Genomic DNA, 24,137 nt, shown 5'->3' with positions numbered 1-24,137 from the left:
ATACAGCGTCCTACAAAAGTATTCAGAGCACTTGAACTTTTTCACACTCTGCCAAATTACAGCCAAAAATCTTCTGTATCGAAAATTAATTTTGACAACAAGTATTGCATAATTGTGGAGAGGAAAGGAAATGGTACAGATCAGTCATTTTTCTTTTTACAAATCTAAATCTTAAAATTTCGGTATCAAGCCAATTTTTGCCTTAATTAGAGCTGCAGACTGTTTGGGGTACAGATTGGGGTTCAGATTAAGTGGAGAGCTTCTGTACACAGAAACTTTCAAATCTTTCCACAGATCCTCAATGTCATTTAGGTTTGGAAAGTAATTGGCCAATTCAAACCTTTCTGCAGTATGATCTTCTGTCTGTATGTTTAGGGCCATTGTCTTGTCGGAATCTCCGGCCAACTCAAGTCTTAAAAGGGAAACGGTCACCAGCTTCCCTGTCCATGATGAAAACAAGCACCTCTGCATCATAAAGCTGCCACTACCATGTTTCACAGAGAGAATGGTGTTCTGTGTTATTTTTCTGCCTCACACATGGCTTCGCATGTAGATCGAAACGTTAAGCAGAGCAGCTTTGTTTGCAAGTTGCTGCAAAAGTTCAAGGTGTATGAATACTTGTGGCACTGAGCAGACAAATGGAACACAAAAGTTATATTGTTGGATTAAGAAATGGCAACCTGGATGAAAACAGGAGGAAACAAAAGTTTGCTTTGATTTCTATTAACTCTAGAAAATGTGAAGATATGCCAAAAAGAAAAATATTATTAAATACATAAAATGAAATAACTGAAGACCTTGTTGGTTTGTCAAAGAGAATTTCATTCAGATATGCAAGTGGGAGTAAAAGCAGGGAATATAAAGAGTTTACCTCTAATTGACAATTCAAATTGTTTTCCATTTTTATTACAATAAAAGTTCCTTCCCTTAAATGTTTGTTACTGACAGTCTTCCTTGATTCAACTCTGCTGCTCGCAACATCAGTGTGGAAGTATTAACAGGAAGATAAAATACAATAACATTAGCAAAATCAAACCACAATTGCCTAAAGCAAAGATGTGTCGAGTTTAGACCTCTCCCCCCTTTCAAAACACAAACACACAAAGTTTACAGTGTAATTTACAAGAGTTTGTTGCAGAGATCACAGAACACAGTCGGAGCACACAAAAGGAAAAAGACAGGAGGACACATATTTCTGTTGAGTGGCTGCTGAGCAGACATCAAGGGCGTGAAGATACATGTTTTAACATGAGCGCGGCTTCCTGGTAAAAGTACAATAATCCATGAAGAGAGTGATTAAGAGACACTAAAGACAGGCTGCGTGGTGAAGCAAAACACTACTATGCTAAGAAGCTCATAAATAATCCCTCTTTACACATGTTGCTGTCAGAAATGTCTGAAGGACACAGAAAACAAACAGAATAGGCTTATGTTTTTGTAAAATATCAAAATACATTCATCCGGTAGTTAAACAATGTTGCTAATCAGCTGTTGACATCAGATTGTTTTCACTTTCAGCATTTGGTACAATCCTTTATGTACTAATGTGGCCAGTAGTTACAATACTTATTTATCACTGTAAATATGGAAAATGGATTGAGAAACATATGAAAAGACATTCAATAAGTTAAGACCCACAGTCAAACATTTATATCCATAAAAATGACAAATGGTTCGGAACATTCCCAACGAACATGCCCATGCAGGACTTCATGTGGTTTCACACTGGGCTCCCCACAGTGGCACCTTGAATGACTGCAGAAAGGTGTCTTCATGATGGTGCCAAAATAATATCCTAAATGAGGCTTTAAGTTATTTTGTACCAGTCCTCCGAACCGGAGAAGCAGGCAAATCAGCATGGTCCCACCTGGGCTCTAACCTGTAGCCCCAATTAGACCCCAGTGAGGGATGAACACATTATACTCCAAAACCCTGAGCTGGCATTTACCACCAAAAGGTGCTTGGAGAAATAACCAGCCTGGAGAAGTAACCTGCCTCATGTGGTTCTACTTTGGACTTTCACAGTGAAGTCCACTTGTGTCTAATGTTTAACATGAGACACAAGGGACTATAAATTTAATATATTATATATATATATATATATATATATATATATATATATATATATATATATATATATATATATATATATATATACATATATATATATATATATATATATATATATATATATATATATATATATATATATATATATATACATAAATAAATAAATAAATATATATATACATACACACACACACATATATATATATATATATATATATATATATATATATATATATATATAAATATATATATATATATATATATATATATATATATATATATATATATATATATATTGAAACAATGTGAATTGCTTTGTTATTTCTATTTAATATTTCTGTAGTCTGTATTGTGTTTTTTTTGTCTTGATATACCCATCCCTGCTGTTCAGCACTATGGGTAAATATATTATTATTTAAACATGTTTTATACATTAAAAAAAAAGATTGAATTGGATTAGGACCCAGGTGTACCCTGAATATTGCACTGGTATTGGGACTCATACAATTGAGTGGCCCATCATGGACACATAAGTAGCTCATTCTATGGAGCCATAGCACAAGTAGTCCTGCTTTTCATTCCGGTATCTGGGCAAGCTGAACCCAGATGTGGTCCATGTTTATTGCTACTCCCTTAGTCCAAAGAAATGAGCATCCCACTTCATCCTTGTTTGGGCCCTAAACATTGAGCCCACACAAGGTTGATTGCTGGTTTCATGGATGAAACCTGAGTAATGAAATGAAAGTAAAGGAATGTGGGCAGCACAGAGCTGTAGATCCCACCATCTAATCAGAGAAAATTCATGACATTAATCTCCTGCTCAAAGACGGCTTGTGTGCAATGAATAATACATTTATGGGGGTAGAAATTAAAGGGAGAAGGAAAAACAAATGCTGATTTAAACACACAAACCATCCTCAGTGAAGCACTGAACCCCTTTTCACATGCGAGATGAGTGACAGTAATGACTTCGTGTTGCTCCTGAAGCGACAGCATTCAGGCATCCAAAGCCCTCTAAAATTCACATGAAGGTTACTAACAGTATCACTCAGACAAAGAAAAAGTTTAATACTTTAGATGACACTTAAGCTTGACATTTAGTTGCATTCTAAGTGAAGAGACCTAAATTCAGAGTTTATTGTGCAGAATGGCCTCCAGTCATATGCACGCAATTTGCCGGGCGCCACGGCTGATGAATGCAAACTTGATTGAAACACTGACCTCTGTGGACAAAGGAAAAAGGCCATCCTTTATCAACTTTCTTAACATGAAACTGTATTAACCCTGTTAAGGTCTACAAATAGGGGAATATTCTCACTCTTACATGCAGGTTTCTGATCCAAACCTCTAACAAAAGCTTTCACTTATACCAAGAAATATTTAGGGTACACTGTGGCCGTCTGTTTCCCTCACACGTCACTGCTAAGCGTACATGGGAGTATGGGTCTTTTTTTTTCCTGTAGGAGCGTGTTTGGGGAGGGGTGTGTTTGCTGGAGGTTCAGGGCAGAGTTCAGGGAAACCCCACATACCCAAATGTAGGCCTCGAAACCCTCGGGGAGAAACCGTGATTCACAAACCGTACATACAGACTCTCTAACCACAGACTTTACCAGACATGACCTTGACAAGACCTGCCAACAGGATCATCAACAGACTGACACTGGGGAATCTGGGAAACAGGAAACAGGAAGTGGACTATGTCCAATCAGAGTGTGAAGATTCCACTAATAATTTAAGAAAACTGCTGTGTGTGGCAAAGCGTGCGCAGATGGACTTAACGTCTTAGTAACAACTACTAATGTAAATTGGTAAAATAGTTTAAGCGGTCTACACATGGAGATAGTTCCCAAGAGTTTGCATGTGTGATGTGAGCAGCAATTAGCATGAGGGCAACTGAGCTCACTGGGAGTTGAGTTGGAAGAGGGGGTGTATTGGGATCTCTGGTTTCAAACAGAGCCGGTGCCCTGGGACCAGGCCATGTCAAAGGGTCTGTCCCCGATGAGCTATATTACGGCCCCAATCTCCAATCAATCAGCGCCACCCTAAAAAGAATCCACAACAAGCCGGCAATTAAGCCCCACAGAGGATTTAACCAAACATGTGTGAGGGAAAGGGTTTGTAAGAGTGACTGTGTGCAAAGTTCTCTAACTCTGTGATTCATGTGTAAGGGCCTGTGGTGAGACGGTGCAGTCTGCTCCGGATGTGCAAAGTAAAACACACACAGGGTGAAAGTGTGCCAGTGGGGTGACTCCACTTCTCAGAATAGGTTTTATGGAATTTTGCCAAAATACTGTTTTGACATTAATTATTGTTCAGGATTGATTGATAACAGCAAAGGCAATCTGGAAACTTTACAAAGTCATCATTGGAAAGCTTGATACAGTTCAGTTGTGCAATAAATATTAGATACTAAAATTATTCATAGTTTTATCAGGTATATTAATTTGTATAGAAAACTATACAGATAGTAAACTCAGATACTTAAACATACTAACATAAGAGTCTAGTGTCACAAATGATGATTTCCAGACTTCTCCAGAGTTTAGCACACAAATGTTGTTTATTATAGAGGTAATATCTTTTGAAAGTATTTAACTTCTACTCAATTACTAAATAAAAACTTATGAGACTGTGTTTATTATGCTTATCTGAAAGATATTCAGACAAGCATAATTTACTCATTTTTAATGATTTTATTTTGGAAGCAAAATAAAATCACTGACTGATCAATGTGCATATGTCATAATTTACAATGATTTACTAGAAATTTAAGTCTTGCTTAAGTCAACAAGTTTGAGTTTTGTACTGGCAGTTGTTGGCCAGGAATGGCACATCTTAGTTAGCTGTCAGTGACAACTGAGTTGTCAAGAGACTGAAAATATTTGACTATTTCAGTAATATTTTATATCTTAAAATATAATTTATGTTTTAATTTTTAGCCAAAAGGACAAGTCAGATGGTTTTATGAAAATATTTCCTGTAAAGCAAAACCAAATACATTAAGATTAGAATACTTAGAACTCAACATAATTAAGTTCTTTACTTTTTTAGATGATATTTTACAAACTTTTAGAAATTGGTTGAAGCTTAAATTTATTTAGATGTCCCTTAATTCTTAAACTTCAATAATTTCCACTCAGAAATCTTAATTGTCAAGATCTTAATTGTCATCACTGCAGTGCGAGTTAAACATATTTTTAAAAAGTGACATAAGAATTGGAGAACTCAGCCCTTGTATAAGTCTCACAAAGTGCTGTTAAAGTGGGTCAGTATGTAGCAGAGAAATACTTTCAGAAACTGAGTGGGCCTGTCATCCCCCCTCGGCCTGAATGGCTGCAGCACTTGTGGCGCGAAGCAAATCATCATATGTCCCGGCCAACATCTGAGAACCACAGTGGTGTTGATACTGGCTCTGAGGTGAGCGGGAGTGAAACCAAAATCCAGAGTTTCTCAATAAGCCACACACAAGTTCTAGGTTTGAGTTAAGAGCCTATTGTGACCAAAAACAGCACTTACTCTATGCAGTAGGCTGAAGGGTTGCTGAGTGGGTCAAGATACTGGTTTTTAAAAGGTGGACTTGGATTACAACTGCATCTATCTCAGACTGAAGGACACTTTTGTGCCTCACCTCAGATTTTACACAGATAAAAACAGTGTAAAAAGCTGGGTAAGTTGTCTTACGGGGATAGTGGGACTACTTTTTTCAGTGTCTTCTGAGAATACTACAGCCAATTGCTTTTAAATGTCTTATATGATTAAAGAAACAAGATCAGTCACTTGGTGTGCTTTAGATGTGGGTTTCCTTACAGATGAATAAAACCATAATGTGTCTTTTCCTGTCTGGGTGTTGGTGGGCTAACCAGTTGCTGCATTTCCTTATTTATGTTGCAGTATACGCACATCATTCTCATGTTGTAAAAAAGAAACTTATGATATTTGATTAAATCTTCTGTTCTGTAGTTCTTGTGCAGGAAGTGCTGCTGTGTTATGCCGTCATAGTTTTGTGATGTTCAGAGGAGTTAAACATTTTCCTGCAGTCGATAAATATCTTAACCCCATTTTAGAGGAGAATCACTCCAGTCTTTTTGCTGCAAGTTGAAAATTTCAAACAACCATTTTAGAACATGATGCTAACTAGCTCTAGTCAAATAAAAAAACATACATAAATTATATTAAGAAGATAGCTGGTTGTATAGTGAGTAGTGGTGGAAATAAAGAATGTCACATTACAAAAACCACTGCAAGTGATGAGAAGACATTTAAGACAATGTGTTTGTTATAAAAGTGCCTCTGTGGTTAATACATTTGAAAAGAATGTGTAATCAGCACTTAATATGAAGAGAAACCGCTGCTATTAACTTTTGGTTAAATATTTCTTTGTGGTTAGATGTTAATTGTGGTAAGTTTCAGCTGGGACCAAATCAGAGCAAAGTCTAATTGTAGACTTTGGATAATTAGCTAAAAAGCTCTTTGATGGCATATCTTTGTCACCCTGGAATTTCAGAACAAATCCAGACGACTTGATTATTGTCCAATTACCAATCTTAATAAATCATTAGTTAATTGCAGACACTGGAGCTACAAGAACTGCAGTATTCAGGAATAAGTCATCTATGATATTCTGATTACTATACACATTGGTGAAATATCCTAAGGCTGATAAAGCTTAAAGATCAACTTCTCGTGACATTTTTAAATCATCAGACAGTCGAGAAACGACTTCCTTAAGGCAATTTGCCAGTCAACTCCACAACTGCAGAAGGTGAAGACATACTGGCTACAGTCCTGTCCATGAAAAGCCGAGCTGCTCTCTCTTATTGTCTTCAAAACGTTTTGAATCTGTGACTGCATAATTGGATCGTCAGTGAGCTGCACACATGTGCTCCAAGGTCGATTTAATACACTGTGCTGACAGCTGGCTAATTACAGCGCCATCTGTGGCACGTTGGCTGTTTTCTTGCCCAACAGTCGCATGCAGACATACATGCTGGGCCTATTCACACGATCCACACACCATGAGGAGGAATTATGCTACATATGTGTTTATATTATATCAAAGTTAAACACACCTGATTGGAGTAATCGCTCCGAGTGTTCAAGTTACACCCAAGCAAGATCCCAATTGGAAAATTAATTGTAAATTGAGAAAAGGTATATAAAAAAAGTCTTACTGGATTGCAAAAACATAAACACTAGCAAAGAAATGTGAACACATCAACCTTTCCAAAATGAACTAAAATGGCTCTTAAAATCGTTTGAACTACATACAAACCAACTTACAATTACACAAACTTTAATTGACAGCAGCTAGACAAACTCCTAAGAAAAGAACAGAGTACAAATCCCATCAAAGTCAGACAGCTGTATGTTAAAAACAGGAAATATAGAAGCAATATAAAAGAAGGTTCAGGATGAGCAAGAAGCCGAGACAAAAAGAATGCAGTAAAAACAGATCACAGAGAATCTGTTCCTTGTTAAACCTGCCCAGTCTTTACTCTTCAGAATAGGGTGGACTGGAGAGGAAGAAGAGGCACAGCGGAGGGAAAAATGGAAAAAAAAAAAAAAAAAAGCAAAGCAGCTATTTTTGTAATTGCTCTTTTTTCAAGCTGGTGTTGAGAGAAACGTGGTGGGGAAAGTTTTGAGAAATTTAAACAGCCTCGACAACCTGGGTGTAGTGGTATTAATCTTTACAGACGGCAAGAAAACCCCTATATTATAAACACAGACAGAGACTCCGGGATCAGCAGCCGTGCAGCATAAACGTTGTTTATGGCTACTGTCAGATTAGGAACTTCTATATCCAGAAAGTAAACATTTATTGGGAAATACAAATTAATAAAGTTGGACCTGCTTAAAAAAATAATTCCTTATGACTTTAAATGTCTATAAAACTGGCACTGTCTGTTTATTTATTTAGAAGTGGAACTAATTGGGACAACCACAATACAGAGAACCTGAAAACTGCAACTCAGCATTAACATCACAAGCACTTTAGTGGAGGTGAGTTTTTCCTTCAAAACTTCACAGCGAAGGGAATAAGTTACATGATGGAATGAAGTATCATGTTAATTAGACCAAAATGAGACAAAAATCATATACATTACAATACAACTAACATTAAGCAAGAAATATATTTATTGTTTGCATTACTTAATTTTCAGCAGCTTTACAAAAGTGCTTACTGTGTAATTTTTAGAAAAATTGTTTTTTTTTGGGGGGGGGGGGGGGGAATTGACAGTTAAAAACTTATAGCCTTTTTCACATTTTCAATTTTTGTTTTAATACAGATTATTTTGTCCTGTTAAATGTCCTGTGAACTGAATATATTATTTCATCTTGTGAAATTCTTGATCTCAAATATGTTTTCATTATATTAGAATCAACCAAAGCCTCCTAAACTTGGACTGTATTAGAATTGGGATAAACTTTTTTTTTTATTCCAGTCAAACTGATAAGCATTAAGCAAGGTTTTGTTCTACCCAGATCTGCAATTGTAAATAAACTTCCACAAGGCAAAAGGTAGGAGAAAGGAAAAAATACTGTTGATATAAACCAAATAAAAGATGAGATTATGGGGTTTTTATCGAAGGTACAACAAGGATTAGTGTCATCCATTGTCATTAAGGAACAAAAAAACAACAACTCATCTGCTGTGGTTTATCAATAACACTGGTCCTTTGACATGTTACCCAGCTGAATTCCATAAATCATCAGAGTTCAGTGTGAATAAAACATCCTTTACTACTTCACTGCTGAATTAGGATGTCTATTTTTTTCTAAAAACAACAATCTGGGATAAGGCAACATTTTAGTCACTATTAGATACAGCTGTATAAACGACCTAAAGGGATTTATTTAAAATTAAGCTCAGTGTACAGCGTACAAATAGAAACTACATCTATGAGGATTTTGCTTGTAAAGAGTTTCAAAAAAACAAAACAAAGCAAAAAAAAAAAAAACAGGTTTCTTCAATTTTCAAATTACCTGCTACTTTAAAGGTTGTGATTGTATAGTGACAAAATGGATAATATCTAAAGACGTATCAAGACTTTTCTAATGCACATCGTCAGGAAAAAGGAGTGGGGGTGGTTCTCTATAAATATTGATTTTTCACCTGAATTTCAGGTATTGAATATCTGAGTATCTGTAAAATGGGAACTTGATCAGTGCTGGTTGATAAAGAAAACAGGTCTGGAGGACTTAAATCTCATTTGACACTAGATTTTAATGTTTGATCAAATCTACTGAATTTTGACAGCATTGCACAGCAAATTTCTGACAGGTGTCTCTCCTGTTGCTCCTTATTTCTTTGGTTCAGAAGTTACAGTATTTAGCAAACTAAAAAAGCAAAACTATTCACAAATGAAATCTGTTTTCATTTTAATCAGCTTCATCCCTTACATCTTTGTGTCGACACTTAAATTCACTCACTTGTTCTGTTTGCAGATTTAGCTTGAACTTCTCCCAAAGCCTTCACTAATCTTCCTAAATTAAGCAGCTACAGTATTTACTTAACTTTGTTTTGTTTAAGCTTTTCTTAGGTGTCATTTCTATTTTTGAGATGCATATTAAGCTGGTTTGTGACAAACATTTCCCAGAAACCCAAACAATTTTCCTGAATTAAATCTTGACTTCACTGGAATGTTTTGGCTTTAAAGTGATCAAAGTTTGCCCTTTTCAAATCACGGAACTATACGAAATGGCGAGACAGTGGAAATCAACAGATCTTGCAATGGCCACATGCCATCTATATCTAATTATTCAGCTCAAACCAAAAGATATTCGACTCATCCTTGTCTGATTTTAGTAGTTGATTCTCATTCTCCATGTTTTACATTAATAAATTGTTTCTTTTTAACTTAGGACAGAACTCTGGAAAGATACAGAACAAATGCATGTGAATTTAGATTGAAATAATTTATAATTAAACCTCTACAAGAATCTCTACACAGTTGAAATTTATTTTCAATCACTTCAAAGGAGAGAATCCTGAAAAATGACAAAATATTTAAACTATTTGAATAGCTTAAACACCAAATAATTGTTAAACATTAATGGTGGCACTGACAGAAGCTAACAGCCTTCCTGATCTCCTCTCTTGGGGGTACAACCAATCAGTGGCAAGGAAACTGAATGATGCTCCTGGATTGGCTGCTTTGCAAACTTTATAATATTAGAAATCTGTGAACAGAGAAAGATTCTGTGAATCCTGGACCACAAATAGCTGGCGGTCCACTGCATTTTGGAAGTATTTCATATTATGAACAATTTTGATATTGATGTATTCCTCTAAAATTAAATTGGCACTAAAAGCATGACAGTTGTTGATTGCAAGCTGTCTACCTAACTTATTCATATGCAAATAGCTCAAAGGAACAGATTTCTGTCTAATGGTATTTTCTTTCAAACAATTCTAATATTTGCTGGTATTTACTCTAAATTCTTGCTTATGTATCATATAAGCAACATATGTTATGACATTATTACAACTGATGAAAATCAACATTTTATTCCAGAGGCTGTAGAAATAGTCGTTGCTTTTCTGCTTTCAATGAATGCAATCAGATTGCTCTAGATTACGTTTTTAATGTTTATACTAATGCTTGGCTACATTGGTATTTTCACTCAACTTTCTTATCCTATGAAAATGACACTGGCGTTAACGGCATGCTTCCTGTAAACATTTCCAGAGTCAAATGTTAGGGTTTAGTTCTATAAAATCATTTATAAATGATAAAACCACTGAATGAAACCTATAATAAGCTGTAGGGGAAGATAAATGAATGGATGGCACTTTGAGAAAATGAATAGGAAAAAAGGCTGGCAATAACAAATACTTGTCCATACTCTGTTTTCTTTATCCCGGGCTTATTCAGACTCATAGTGCACTGAAATTCCATACTTTACTAGACTGCGTAGAAACCTTGTTATTCCTGTAACTAAGATCTGCTTTAATACGCTTCTCTCCGTGACTTTAAGGAAGCTACACTGCCTGGACTCTGAGCTCTAACCTCTGAGCTGTCAGTTTGCCGGTGGCTAACCTTGAAACCCCACGCCTCAGGTTAGATACAAACACCCACACACACACAACTGTGATGTCCTGCTCACCACAGAGTGTACACTCTAGCCCAGTGTGGAGGGGATGGAAATCAGAGCACGGATCATGGCAAAGACAACACAGTACCTGAATTTCGCCTTGTGCTCAGGTTCAACACAGTGGGTGGTGAAAAAAAGTTTCCCCCCAAATTTGTGAAGAACATTTGTTGATAGTAGAAACCAGGAAAATGTTAGTCACTATGTTTACTATGGGGAAGTAAGAAATTCTTCTTTTTTTAAGGGGTGAAAGGTAAATGTGTAAACTTCCCAATCCCAAGGTTCAGCACCAGATGTTGGAAGTTTTCATGCTTGAACAGCTGCGGTATTAATAAGCAGGCGCAGGTCGTCCCTTGTCATCATTAGCTGACCTCATCTCCGTGACGGCTGCCACCTTGACTCTACGGCTAATAAGTCGGGCATGACACTAACGATGAGCAGCAGCGACAATCAGCACAATATCGCTGTTGTTCTGCTGCTGTGCAAACAGGCCGCTGTCTGTTTAAATGAAGTCTGTAATGACTGTAATGACTTACCAGCTCACAGTGTTTTTTGCTTGACTGCAACACATGAAACATGTCAGGGTAAGAAGGAAATAAACCAGTAAATGCTCATTTTCTCCCAGTTTTTTTGATAAAGAGGAACATTTGTATAGTAATGGGTCTTGTTCAATGCGTTATTGTCCCTTAAATCTAGCATCTCTGCCCCTTTGCAGCAGATGCAAGAAGAGAGATTTGATTTTGCAGAGATTTGATTTTCCTGTACAGTAGGCCCCCAGTATTTAAGGCCCAGCATGGTTGGACCAAAGTCAAACTGATGCTTGGTAATGTGGCTGCGAGATATTTGTTTTTGCACTCTGCCTACAAGATCCATAAGACAGTAAGCACAGCGATTATGGAAGAAAGGAATGACTATTATGAGTTCAAAAGTTTGTCGGAAAAGGATATAATGATGGTGGTGGTGCTACAACACGAGGGGGCGGACGACATGAGGTCGAGAAAAAAATGACGCAATTTTTGCTCCTCAATTGCGACAATGAGAATTGATTTTGCCACTTTGGCTCAACCATGCAGAGCCTTTTAGAGACCACAACGACCCATCAATAAATTACATCTGTGACTATTTGATATAACATTTGAAGATGCGTATAATATCCTATTTCGATATTTAAACACCAAATACAGCTTAAGAAGCATTAAAGAACACTGTGCAAACCGTTTTAGTCACAACTGGAGGAGCTATCATCTGATCTTCCTTATGTCCTCTCTTGGAGATACAACCAATCTACACCAAGGAAACTTAACGACACTCCTGGATTTTTTGCTTTTTCAACACCAGCCAATGGCATGTAAAGCAGAACAGAATCTATGTATTTCAGCTTTCAAAGCTGTATTTTCTTCTGAAAAATATGTGGTCCCAAAAAGGTCTGTGAAGGAGAATCCGTTAATATGAGATGGCCTGCTTATAGTAAAGGATGGATTTTTGCTGATTTAAAGGCTTCGAAAAATCAGAAAGTAAATCATGTTTACCTAGAAACATATTTAATAATCAAAGAGCCATAGAAATCAGACAATTTTTCTCCTTCTGCAAGTTTCATTTTACTTTAATTACACTACATAAAAAAGTAAATGCCTCAAACTATCTCAAAGAAAGGCACAATGGCTTTAGAGTTAAATACAAATAACACATTAGCCAAAGCACACATTAAAGGACTTGTTTATGACTCTAGGTGACTGTCTATTCATTTATCTCAGCAAGGGGGTGGATTTAGTAAATGTGTGTTATCCAATCAGCGGCCGCAGTTTTGATGTGCAGAACGCTGTGTGCAACATGGCAGGGAGCCTCAGCATAATGTCACTGGGGAAAGTCATTCAGGCTGTGTTCTTTGATCTTCTGAGAATCAAATCAACAGACAGAGCTAGTGGTGTTTTATTCAATAAAGCTGAGGAAATGTCAAAACAAAATGAAAGAAAACTTCCAGACTCAAAATGAATTTTCATCCTGACAAAAGTGTTTCTATGGCCAAAAAATTTTTCTCGGTTTGGTTTCATTTACCACCCTGAAGACCCCCTCTGTGTTCTGCTCATGTTGAGCAATCAGTGCTGTGGCTGTTTCTGCTGTTTGCTCAAACAGCTGGCAGATAATTGGGTTACTATTTAAGGGAATAAAATCTAAACCATAGAGACAGATGAGGGTCATTCTGCCATTTTGTGCATTTGAGGGAGCAAAGATTTAGTGACAGTTCAGGGAGGAAGCATCTATAGCACTTTGTATATATGCTAATATTTTAGTTTATGTCTTGACTAGTGATCTCAATTATCCAGGCAGTCTGTGGTTAGAAGCTGGACATTGTGTTTTTGCACCAGCATCTGTGTTGCAACTGGTGTGCATCCATTGGTCTGCTTGATTCCAAATTCCAATGTTACCTGAGAGTAAACAGTAACCATTTAAATTTGAACCATGTGAGCTTAAAGAGCTGAAGAAGAAAAAAAAAAAAAAAGCTTTCATTTTTAGTCGACTGGATGAATGCAGCATGTTGCCTTTACTAAGAACCAGAAATCGGTCTGAAAAAGTTCCTTCACCCCCTCTCAGAATCAGGGAAGAGAGATCACACCAGACCTGTGCTGGAGATGTCCTACTGCTCTCCAGGAAAATGTGGACTCCATTGTAAAATTGTGTTGCTCCTTCCTAAGGCCAAACTTTGTCTGGCGAACACATTTCCTTTGGCTGTGCTTTTAGCTTGTTGAGCCAGCTGGAGCACTTGGGTCATCTGGAATAATCTCTCTAGGTCTTTAAGAGTGCCTGTAGCTACTGGAGCAACTGCTCTGACAAAAACCCAGTTAAACAGTCACAATTCAACTTTCTTCATAATTTAAATCAGATTAATTTTATGTTGGCCAGTTTTCCATCAAACATGCTTGTTTTTAAAATTACGTCTAACCTCTCTATCAAAACGTATGTTGTCTTTTCCATTTTTAATTCTATAGAATTTTTACTCTTAGGTTGTGATGCCCTGCAGGATTTTCTACCATCCAGTTTCCTTCGACTTAACTTTCAATAAATCTGTTGAATAAAGGACTAGTCTCTTCTTTAGGAATGTGTCAACTACGTCTGGACAACTTTTAAGTCAGCAGTAAAAAGCCACAATGGCTATAGAATATTTTTTTACATTGAACATCATTTTATTGCTCTTACACAATATTCAAGGTTTCTGAGAAACTGAATTTTTATTAGAATTCGCTGCATCTATAATCATAATGTTAACAGATATATTTATTTGAATTATTTCTTTGTGTGTACTGAATGTATGTATTTTTAGATTACATTTCTAGATTAGCCCTATTTTCACATCATTTTTAGTCGAACACTAAAACTAATTATAATTAAATATCTTTAATTATCATTATTTAAGTAATTATAAATAACCTTCAATTTATAATAATAACAAAATGTGCAATATATGAATCAACATTTTTTTGTCTTTTACAACTGCCAATGTTTTCGGTACAAATGTTTTCAGTCTTTTTAGTGTTGTATATCTGATGGACAATTTAACCTTAACTTTTCATTTTTTCTACTGTGCCATTAATCGTAAACCAGTGAATAGAAAGGTTGAATATTGGAAAAACAAAACCCCCCACCACAAAAAAACAAACGTTAGAAACATATGATTAACAAATGTAGTCTGCACTGCATAATCTGGCAGATGGAAAGAAAAATGAGCAGAAGAAAAGCTACTTACGTTGGCTTTCCTGATAGAGGTGTAGGGAGTGGATCTGGAAAAGAAGACAAGGGGATTTTTATTACCGGATAAACAATATTGCTTCCAGATTTTCTCTATGTAAGCAGCCAACTAAGAGAGGAATCAGCTGGTTTAAGTGTTGCTGATGAGCTTGGAAAAGATGAGCAGAGGAAAAGCCTTGTCATTGCACCAAGATATATGTGTGGCAGTAAGTTTTTCTTTTTGTAAATCACTCCACAAGATCACTTGAGATGTTCTTACCAAATTTGACAAACAGAACTCCTGTTGTGGAAACGGTACCATACACGTTGGCCGCAACGCACTGGAAGTAGCCCGTGTCTGTGGTGTCCAGGTTGCGGATTCGCAGGCGTGATCCGTACGGCATGGACCGGTAGGAGACCCGCCTTGGCTCCTGCACCACTGGGGCGTCGTTTTTCAGCCAACGCACGACAGGCTGCGGGTTCCCGGAGACGCGGCAAATAAGCTCTGCTGTTTGACCCAGCGACGTTGTTATGTTGTTCATGGGAGCATCAAGACGGATAAATGCTCCTAGAAGACAGACAGGATGAATAGGTTACAAAAATAACAAGATAAGAGGCAAAGTAGCAATATTTAGCAACATTACTGGCTTCAATTTCCATCTGTAGGTATAAAACAAAAGCAGAAGAGTTAGAAAATATATAAAACCTGCTTGAAAAATTGGTGTAAAACAAATGATTGCTTTCAATCGCAAGGCTGGTTTTGCACATCGTTCTGTGGTCACCTTAGCTGTGACACCTAATTTCACTTTTCATCGTGGCGGTAAGAGACGCTGAGGTTGTGAGTTACTTAAAGCTGAAGCTTATGAAAGAGAAGAACATAAATTATTGGAGAAGTTAAGGAACCCACAACATTTAGGTTTTGAGCCTGCTTTGAGTTGCTTTCAGAAGTGGTTAGGTTATACACTAGCATTTTGCCAGCTTTTCTTTTCCTTTTGCTCTTTAAATAAATTCTACATCTTTCTAAAAACACATCTAAAACAAGTTACAAAAAAGTTAGATTAGAATAAACAAGTTACAAGTGTTGAATACTTGTATTATATTTCACCGTGTGATGTTACTTGAGCTCACAATTAGCTCAAGTAGTGACATGTTATTTCAGCATAACTGTGCTAAACTTAATGTGTAATCGAAGGAACTTGTTCACAGAAAAATAATAAAAAATAATAATAATTAAAATCACAACAGGCAACTGGTCCTTTAGAGGAGAATTGATCTGATTATTGCTCCATGATTTTCACCTGATCTGTGCCGCTTTCCTGCTTTGTATCAGATATTACAATGGAGACCAACAAATTAAGTCATTTGTATGTATTCTGGTTTGTTTGGTTGCAGTTATTCTAGCATTTCTCCAGGCCCTGATGACACGGAGGAATCCCCCAAAAATGTTGGAAAAGCATCTGACTAAGTAAATAATAAGTAAAATATGTAATTTTAATGAAATAAAAGGGGAAAAAAAGTTTCCCTTTAATATTACCTTTAATGGTAATTATTTAACAAAACGGGTAAACAATGTTATTGCAAAGAAATGTTTGTTCAATTATGATGTTTTAGGAATAGATTTTTGTTTGTCTCCAGCTTAAGAATTAAATGGGAAAGCAAACTCTGGTTTACACTCTTATAACTTCCCCCCTCTAACCATAAACATAGCTGCTAAGTATTTAAAAATGTAAGTAAGCCCTTAAATAAATGTTGTGGTTGCCATCTAACTGACATCGTACATTCCACATCATAAAGAAGACATTGGCCCAACCACAAGGCTAAAGGTGTTTATGTAACCCATTAAAACAAGTATGAGGTCCCCGCCAGAACCAAGCTGGGCTTAAGCCAGGTTTTGTGGCAGTTTGCTGCATTTCTTACGGCTTCTCTGATTACTTTGCCATTTCGCAGCTTTTAGTTCGAGGCTATATGGTGCCACAAAAATGTGAACACTTACAGAAGATAATGAAAATTGTTATTCTAAAATTTTTCTGGATATTCTAACGTTCTATCCTTTTTAAGCTGCTGTCCCCACAACCCGATCCCAAATAAGTGGAAGACAATGGATGGATATTCTAACATGGAGCCAAAGGTGGCATCCAATTGGACATTCAAAAAACAACTAAAAACCCCTAAATCTGAATAGAATATGAATATGACAGCCAAGTACACTGGAGAAAACACGACCAACTGTGATGCATAGTAATAAACATCACCCTGTTGTTACACTATAATGTTTTGTCAGAAATATCCACAGCCTTCTTCCACAACAAATCAAAACTCTCATTACAAATCCATACAAAACAATGTATGCTTGGCAATTGAAATACTAAAACCTACCAAATATTGCATCCTTGCAGTCTATTTTAATTGCACAACTGGAATGACAATGTTTATTACCTAATAATTGATAAGAGGTTGTTTGTTCTTAGCCTATCCAATAATAGGCTAGATGACTATAATTAATATTGAGGTAGATGTGTAATTGCAATACTTCTGAATACTACAGTAACATTTTCTTATTACCCCACATTTTAAAGACTCTTGACTTTCTTTTCCATCAATGCAGTTTCCCAACCATTTTATTCATGTGCATTTTACGTACTAAAAATACACGTGGTGGGCATCGAAGGCAGCTGGAGACCATGCAACTTTCCAGATATATTATTAGCATGCAGAGAAATATGATATTCAACCACAAACTGCATTCAAGCAGCCCTTTGCAATAGCGATTTTGTAGACATTGAAACTACAGAGAAAATTGTACAGCTATTACTGTAATTGACAATTCTCTATTATTTCCTAAAAGTTGTTTTGTATTCATAAAAATTGCATTTAAATTTGGGAACCTTACCAAAACACCTGAATAGCACTTCATTAAAATGTACACCATTAGCTTAAAATACTATTAGATAAAACAAAAATCAAATCTTTATGGCTAAACAACAGATGATAATAGCAAGGAAATTTGCTCTGTGGGCACCAACTTATGTTTTACGACCAGCTATATAAATTATAAACCTATTTTAAGTGCCAAATCTACCAGCACCTAGAGTTTACAGCATGCTATTTGAAAACAGGGAAAAAATGCATGCAAATTTATCTTCACCATATCTTTCCTAAATGTGGTTAGGAAAGAAAAAGTGTCCTGGAAGGCCACCTAAGAGTTTAATGTGCTGGAAAACATTGGTCTTAATGTCATAAAAAAAAAACTCCGGAAAGTTCCTTCAACCCCAAAACCCAAGCTTAGGTATGCAGAAATGCTTCTGGTTTCACAAAATGGCCAAGACAAATAGAGGAGAAGAAGCACATGGAGGGGAAATCTCAAATACTCATCGGATGAACATGAGTGCTTGTGAATAGAAAGGTTGGCGAGGAAGTTTCTTTTAAGAAAAGGGACTGTTTCTTTAAGTTCTGAGGTAGTGCTAAGACACTTTCCACTGTGCACATTAAGGCATATTTTCATGTTTGAACCATTTAAATAGACATTTGGGATTTTTGAGGCGATATCAAGTATTTGCAGATTTAAAACCATCAGTGAATGTTTTACTGATGAGAAGGAGTTTATCAAATTTTGACAAATCCAAAGATGAGGAGCCAGATCAATTATTCAGATAAACTTTAGAGAATAAAAAGAATGAACAAATCATAATAGTAATGATTGACGACAGAGTGTGGGAGCACAGAAAATCCCTCAGAAAGAAAACTCCCCATCTTTTTTTCTCTGAATCAAGTTTTCTTCTCCTACTTCTGAAGAATAATGGACCCTTCTATGACAGGTCGACAAATATAGTCTGCTTTTAAACCGAATACTAACTAAATCTATATGAAATAACAATTACAACACAAAATAGTAATACATTAAATTATAATAATCCAAATAAGTCAAAGAAGCTGGTTAAATCCAAACAAATCCTCAACAGAGCTGAAGGGGCAATCACAGAAGGAAAAACCCCTGCAGGGGTTGTACCACCAAAGAGAGTTGAAGTGGCTGATGTGACCAAATCCTACAAATAACGACACGGTCAGAAATTAAAGGAAACAAGGAGTCACTGATCATAGCAGCCCTGGGGAAGACTCGCGTTTTGTTAAACCCAAAACTTGACAAATGTCTGACAACGTGTGGAGAATTCCACCAAAAGCAGCAAACTTGTGTCAGTTCTCTCCCTTCTCACTTACTTTGTATCTGTCCTCCTTTGTCACTATATTATAAATAAACATCTTACAGATTTCAGTTTCTTTATAGAGACCAAATTCTTCAGTAAATCCAAGTAAAACCATCTGGAGAAAACGTCTTTCCTCCATTACCACTTGTAATATTGTGATTTATTTTCTGCTACATAAAATGTTCATATCCTCCTTATGTTTTTCAACTCCTCTTCAACTCTACTGAAAAACATTTCCAGGCAGAAAAGTAACTGAATCTCAGGTATTTGTGAAAAGGAGAGCGGATAATAGAAAGAATCAAGTCTGCAGGAATCTAAACCGAGTTTCTGATGTGTTCTCTCTATGTGAAACCTGGGCTCTTTAAGATTTGATCTGATATTGTAAAATCCAGAAGTTTATGCAGCTAATTTGTGACATTTCTTTTTTATCACAGCATGTTTAGGCAGCCATTTTGCTAATCTGGACTTTGTTTACTTTTTTTAATGTGATTTGTCTTCTTTGATTTTGTTAACATTTCCAATGCCTCAAAATCTCATCTAAGATAAGCGGTCATGACTGCGTCATTTTAGGGTATTTTTACTTGCACTAAATAACATAACATTGTGTTCCTCTAATCTTCTGTGTCGTGTGTACTGAATTTACTCCATTAGCAGACTCACGTCTTTAAAAGATAAAACAACCTCATTGTGGAGTCAAACTATTAGTACTGGTAAGTGCAATAATAAGTAGCCGTCATGTGATTTGTTGCACGACAAGAGTAAGAGGTTTCATCCCTATAATATATTTGTAGAGGATATCAGAACCACTTTTCTTCTTCTTCAAAACTCCAAGTTTGCTGGTTTGAGTTACTTTGTTATTTTGAAAGTCCTCATTTTCTGGTCTTGAGGTGATTTGTGTATAATTTTTGTTTTCCCAGAGGAAAAAAATGTGAGATTTAACACAATTGTATATTTTTACTTTTCTAAAGGTGTTGTTGCGCAGATCTGCTCATTAGTTCAGATGTGGGTGCATGAATAGACATTTGTGTGTGCACACACATACACACGCAGGTATGCCACTCTGCAGCACTTCTCAGCAGGTGAAGGAAATCTGGCCCAATCAGCAGCACCATCAACTCAGGTATATAAGGAATCCACTAACCACTTTACTGGTTTTGCAACAGAGCTGAGGAAGGCAAACACAGCCTCCAAAGCAGCATTTCATGGGAAAGGACTTAGAAGGACTACCGGTAAGCCACTAACTGGGCTCAATTGAATGTAATTTGACTGTAGTTTTACATTTGAGAAATGAAATGAAGAATTTATTGAAGTAACAGTTTGCACTGCTAGTTTATAGTTTGGTTCCACTAAATGTATGTTAAGATATCTAATGTAAAAAACCTTATGTCCTAAGGAAAAAAAAAACTGTAACTCTGAAGTGTGATTTGTTTGATTTGTTTGATTCAAATTCAACCAGACATGAAATTTAATAATTTAATATTGTGAATTTAAGGTTAAAAAATTTAATTAATCATTAAGATAAATTATTAACTTTGAACCAAATGTCTAAAATGTATGTTAAAATATTTTGTATGTGTTTTGTAGGTTTTTCACCTGTTCTGTGCATTGGTTCTCACTCATTGGTGAAAATAAAAAGGATTGAGTGAATTCCTGAAGTTCAAGTCCTCCTTTTCAAGTGTAGGAAACCATGAAATTATAAGACACTTGACAGGTGTATTCTATAGTCTTGATTATTTACTAATATTGCTTGAATTGCTCTATTATTAAAAGTTAACATTAAATATCTATGTGTGCAATTATGTTTGCAAAACATAATTGTAAAAACATAATATTGTTAGTTTTCTCACATAATACAGAAATGAATTCCTTTTTTTGTCTGTGTGAAGAGGACAGCCAACAATGTAAGGCAATTTTCTATATGGCTTCACAATGGACCAGCTGACTTGTAGCATGAAGGTTCTAGGTTCGAATCCCAACCTGAGCTCTTCCTGCATGGAGTTTGGAGTGAGTTAATGGTGATGTAAGTGTGAGTTCATAAGCCCCGTCTCCATTGTCAAGTCTCAGTCTAGCTGGTTAATGTCTGGTTTGGTTCTGGCCAAGTTGGGATGTGTCTCCTCTAGCAGTGTGTTCGTCACAAGATGGGCGTGAATGTGGGCGGGCTGTAAGTGTGTCAGAGCTGTGGTTGAATCTCCAATGATGTAATTTTTTGTGTGTACCCTTGGGTTTTCAGTTTCTCCAAAACCTCTCTGTATATTTGTTTGTTGTGAGTTGCCTCGTCCACTGTACCTTCCACCTTGCTCATGAAGTGATGTAAATCCACCGGTCAGACAGCGAATGCAGTCTGCTGCCAATCAAATCACTTGCATCTGGATTGACCTCACTTGTACCACCCCTGAGGTAATTCCACAAAAATGGGAATTACCTGGAAGAGCTGACTGGTGAAGAACCGGTTAATACTATATCCATGGAGAAAGGCTAATAGAAAACCAAATAAATCGTATTCATTGTGTTATGTCTAAAATTGAGGTAAAGTGCAATTCCGATCAAATGATTCAAACGAGTTCCAACAAGTCATCTGCTGCACCATAGTCATACTTTACGGAAACAACATCAGCATGTATAGCGGTAAAACTACACATGGACGGGTGCAGATAAAGGTCAGCTGCAATGGATGTCGCATTCATCTTGATGAGGGTATATGACTGTTCAACTGTGTAAGCTTACTCCTGGGTCTCTGTGATCCAAGTGCCAAACCATCAACAAAAAGGCATGGAGGTCTGCAGAGAATCTGTGCTTACATGTACAGTCAACATTTAGAGGACCGAATCCAGCCCACTCGTTGGTTAACCTAGTATTGCATCTGAACAAAGACACTTTTAAATGAGACAAGGTGTTTTTGCGAGAAGGCAGGGGGGAGGAAGGTCAGAACAGTGACTCACTTTAATAGTGTTTCATTAGTTGGGTTGATGGAAAAGAAAATTGTTTTTGGAGTGGTGTGTCTACGTACTCCATTAGGTGTTATAACTACTGACAATAAAGCAAAATGAGATAAAAAAAAAAAAGAAAAGAAAAGAGGGGTGTAGAGGAGGAACGTGTGTCTGTGTAACTAAGCCTCTGTATGTAATTGTCTTGTGGTAAGAGTTGTGGTATTTGGCACAGGGGGCATGTTGAAACTTAAGCCCTCACCGAGGATTGTCTTTTAATGTGGCGGGTGGCTAAAATGTTGCCCTGTCATCGGTCCACATTTTCCCCTTGCTGTACTTTGGTGCAATCAAACGCTCACGTGCGGACACATAACTGTAAACACAACCAGCGAGATAGAGACCTTTACATGCTCAGAGCAACCTCTTCGTTTCACCACTGAAACTGTATTCTCAGAAACTTAAGACTCTCCACGGCTCACTAAACATTCTCAGCCGATATGAAATCTGAACTATAGCACTGTGCCATGTATGGAGGGGTAAAGGCGGAGGGGATCCCAGAACTGGCCCTTCCAAAAAACATTTGTTGGGGGATTTAAAAAAAAGTTAATATTTAAGTTGGATAAAATGTGAGTGAGGAGCACTTCTTAGAATTTTCTTCATTCATGCTTGAATGATAAACAAGCCCTGGTCACTAGGTGGCACTACTGCTAAAACTAATCAACAGACTGCCTGTTCAACCCAGCAGAAGAAATAGCCTACAGTCAAGCACACAAACCTGAGTGAAGTTACCACCTCCCCCCACCTTCTTTAAATCAGACAAAATTGGTGTCAAATGTTTGTGCTACGTTTGTGCAGCAAAAAAAAAAATTGTTTGTGCTGCTTTGGCTTTGAAGATATTAATGAAAGGTTAAAGGTCAAAAGGTCAACAAGCCCCCCCACTTTTATGAAATCAGACAAACCAGCACAAACGTAGTCAAGTTAATTGACACTCATTTTGTCTGATTTGAAGAAGGTGGGGGGGCTGGTTGCTGCACAAACCAGCACTAATGTAGCACAAACATTTGACACAAATTTTGTCTGACTTGAAGAAGGTGGGGGGCAACTCAGGTAGCACACCAGTGTGTAGGACTGACGGAGGACGAGAAATAGAGAAGTTTATGGGAGTGAAAAGCAAAATGGTGGAGGTGTCAGGAGCAAGTAAAGGTATCCAGCAGGTATTTATCCACAGAAAATATAATACAATGTACATAGGTCTTAAGTTTACTGTAAATCCAAAATGTTACGCACTTTGCATCTCTTCTGATAATCTAAAGGCAATATTGGTGCGAATTTTGAAAATTTGTATATATATATATTTTTTAGAAAGAATAAGATGATGAAACATGCAAGTACACAAAGCTTAGAGCTTAAAGCAAGTTTGGAATGTTTGTGTTTAGTCTAAAAATGCACATCCGAGTGACTGATCTGTACTTTCTCTCTTTTGAGAATCACACATACTGAGTAGTCTCGCTAAATGTTACAAATTGAACTTGGAAATTGCATGAAAACTAAAATAATAATAACATGAGTTGCAACAACTTAAAACTTTGCATTGAAAGTCATTTTATACTGGTCTAATGAACCTTCCAAGAAACTATAATTTGTTGTCTTATCAATGAATGTTAACAGAAAAAAAAAATAATTAGAATTACAGTATAGTTGTGTGTAATGAATCAATGTCTTACAAGTATTACTTTTGCTATATTAAATCAATTTAAAAATGTATTTTAATTTAATAGACTGCTGGTTATGATTAATATAATAAAATTTGATTCATTGTACAATAGGACAAGATAAAAGGAAAGTGAGAAAGATTAAAATATTGAAAGTTTTGTCAGCACATTGAGAGTCTTTGGCATTATGTCTTCATACGGCTGATACACACTGACATCACCACACCATCTGACTGTTGTGCCTTGCTGGTAAAACACAACTTTATTTGCCTGCAGACGAAACAAGAACTACAATCTACTTCATGAGAGTAGAAACAGATGTTGATGCTAAGCTCAAAATGCTGACGCACTGTTTTACAGGTTTAAATGTTTTATGCTGTGGAAAAACGAAGCAGGCTTCGTGATTTGTTTGG

The 24,137-nt window shown here is 36.6% G+C and overlaps 1 protein-coding gene across 1 annotated transcript in view; it reads right to left on the bottom strand.

The window, feature by feature from the left end:
• ror1 (receptor tyrosine kinase-like orphan receptor 1) overlaps positions 1–24,137 on the bottom strand; it is a 143,376-nt gene that overhangs the window by 21,678 nt on the left and 97,561 nt on the right. Inside the window, exons 3-4 of the mRNA XM_055048712.1 lie at positions 15,167–15,454; positions 14,906–14,939 (exon numbers count right to left, since the gene is read on the bottom strand). Coding sequence (XP_054904687.1) covers positions 14,906–14,939; positions 15,167–15,454 — 322 coding nt within the window. The remainder of the gene's footprint in view (positions 1–14,905; positions 14,940–15,166; positions 15,455–24,137) is intronic.

This window comes from Poeciliopsis prolifica, unplaced genomic scaffold (assembly GCF_027474105.1).
Source record: "Poeciliopsis prolifica strain line A6 unplaced genomic scaffold, Auburn_PproV2 SCAFFOLD002, whole genome shotgun sequence".
NCBI classification, from domain to species: domain Eukaryota; kingdom Metazoa; phylum Chordata; class Actinopteri; order Cyprinodontiformes; family Poeciliidae; genus Poeciliopsis; species Poeciliopsis prolifica.
Note: the sequence above shows the minus strand (reverse complement) of the source record. Positions and strands in the feature narration are given on the sequence as shown.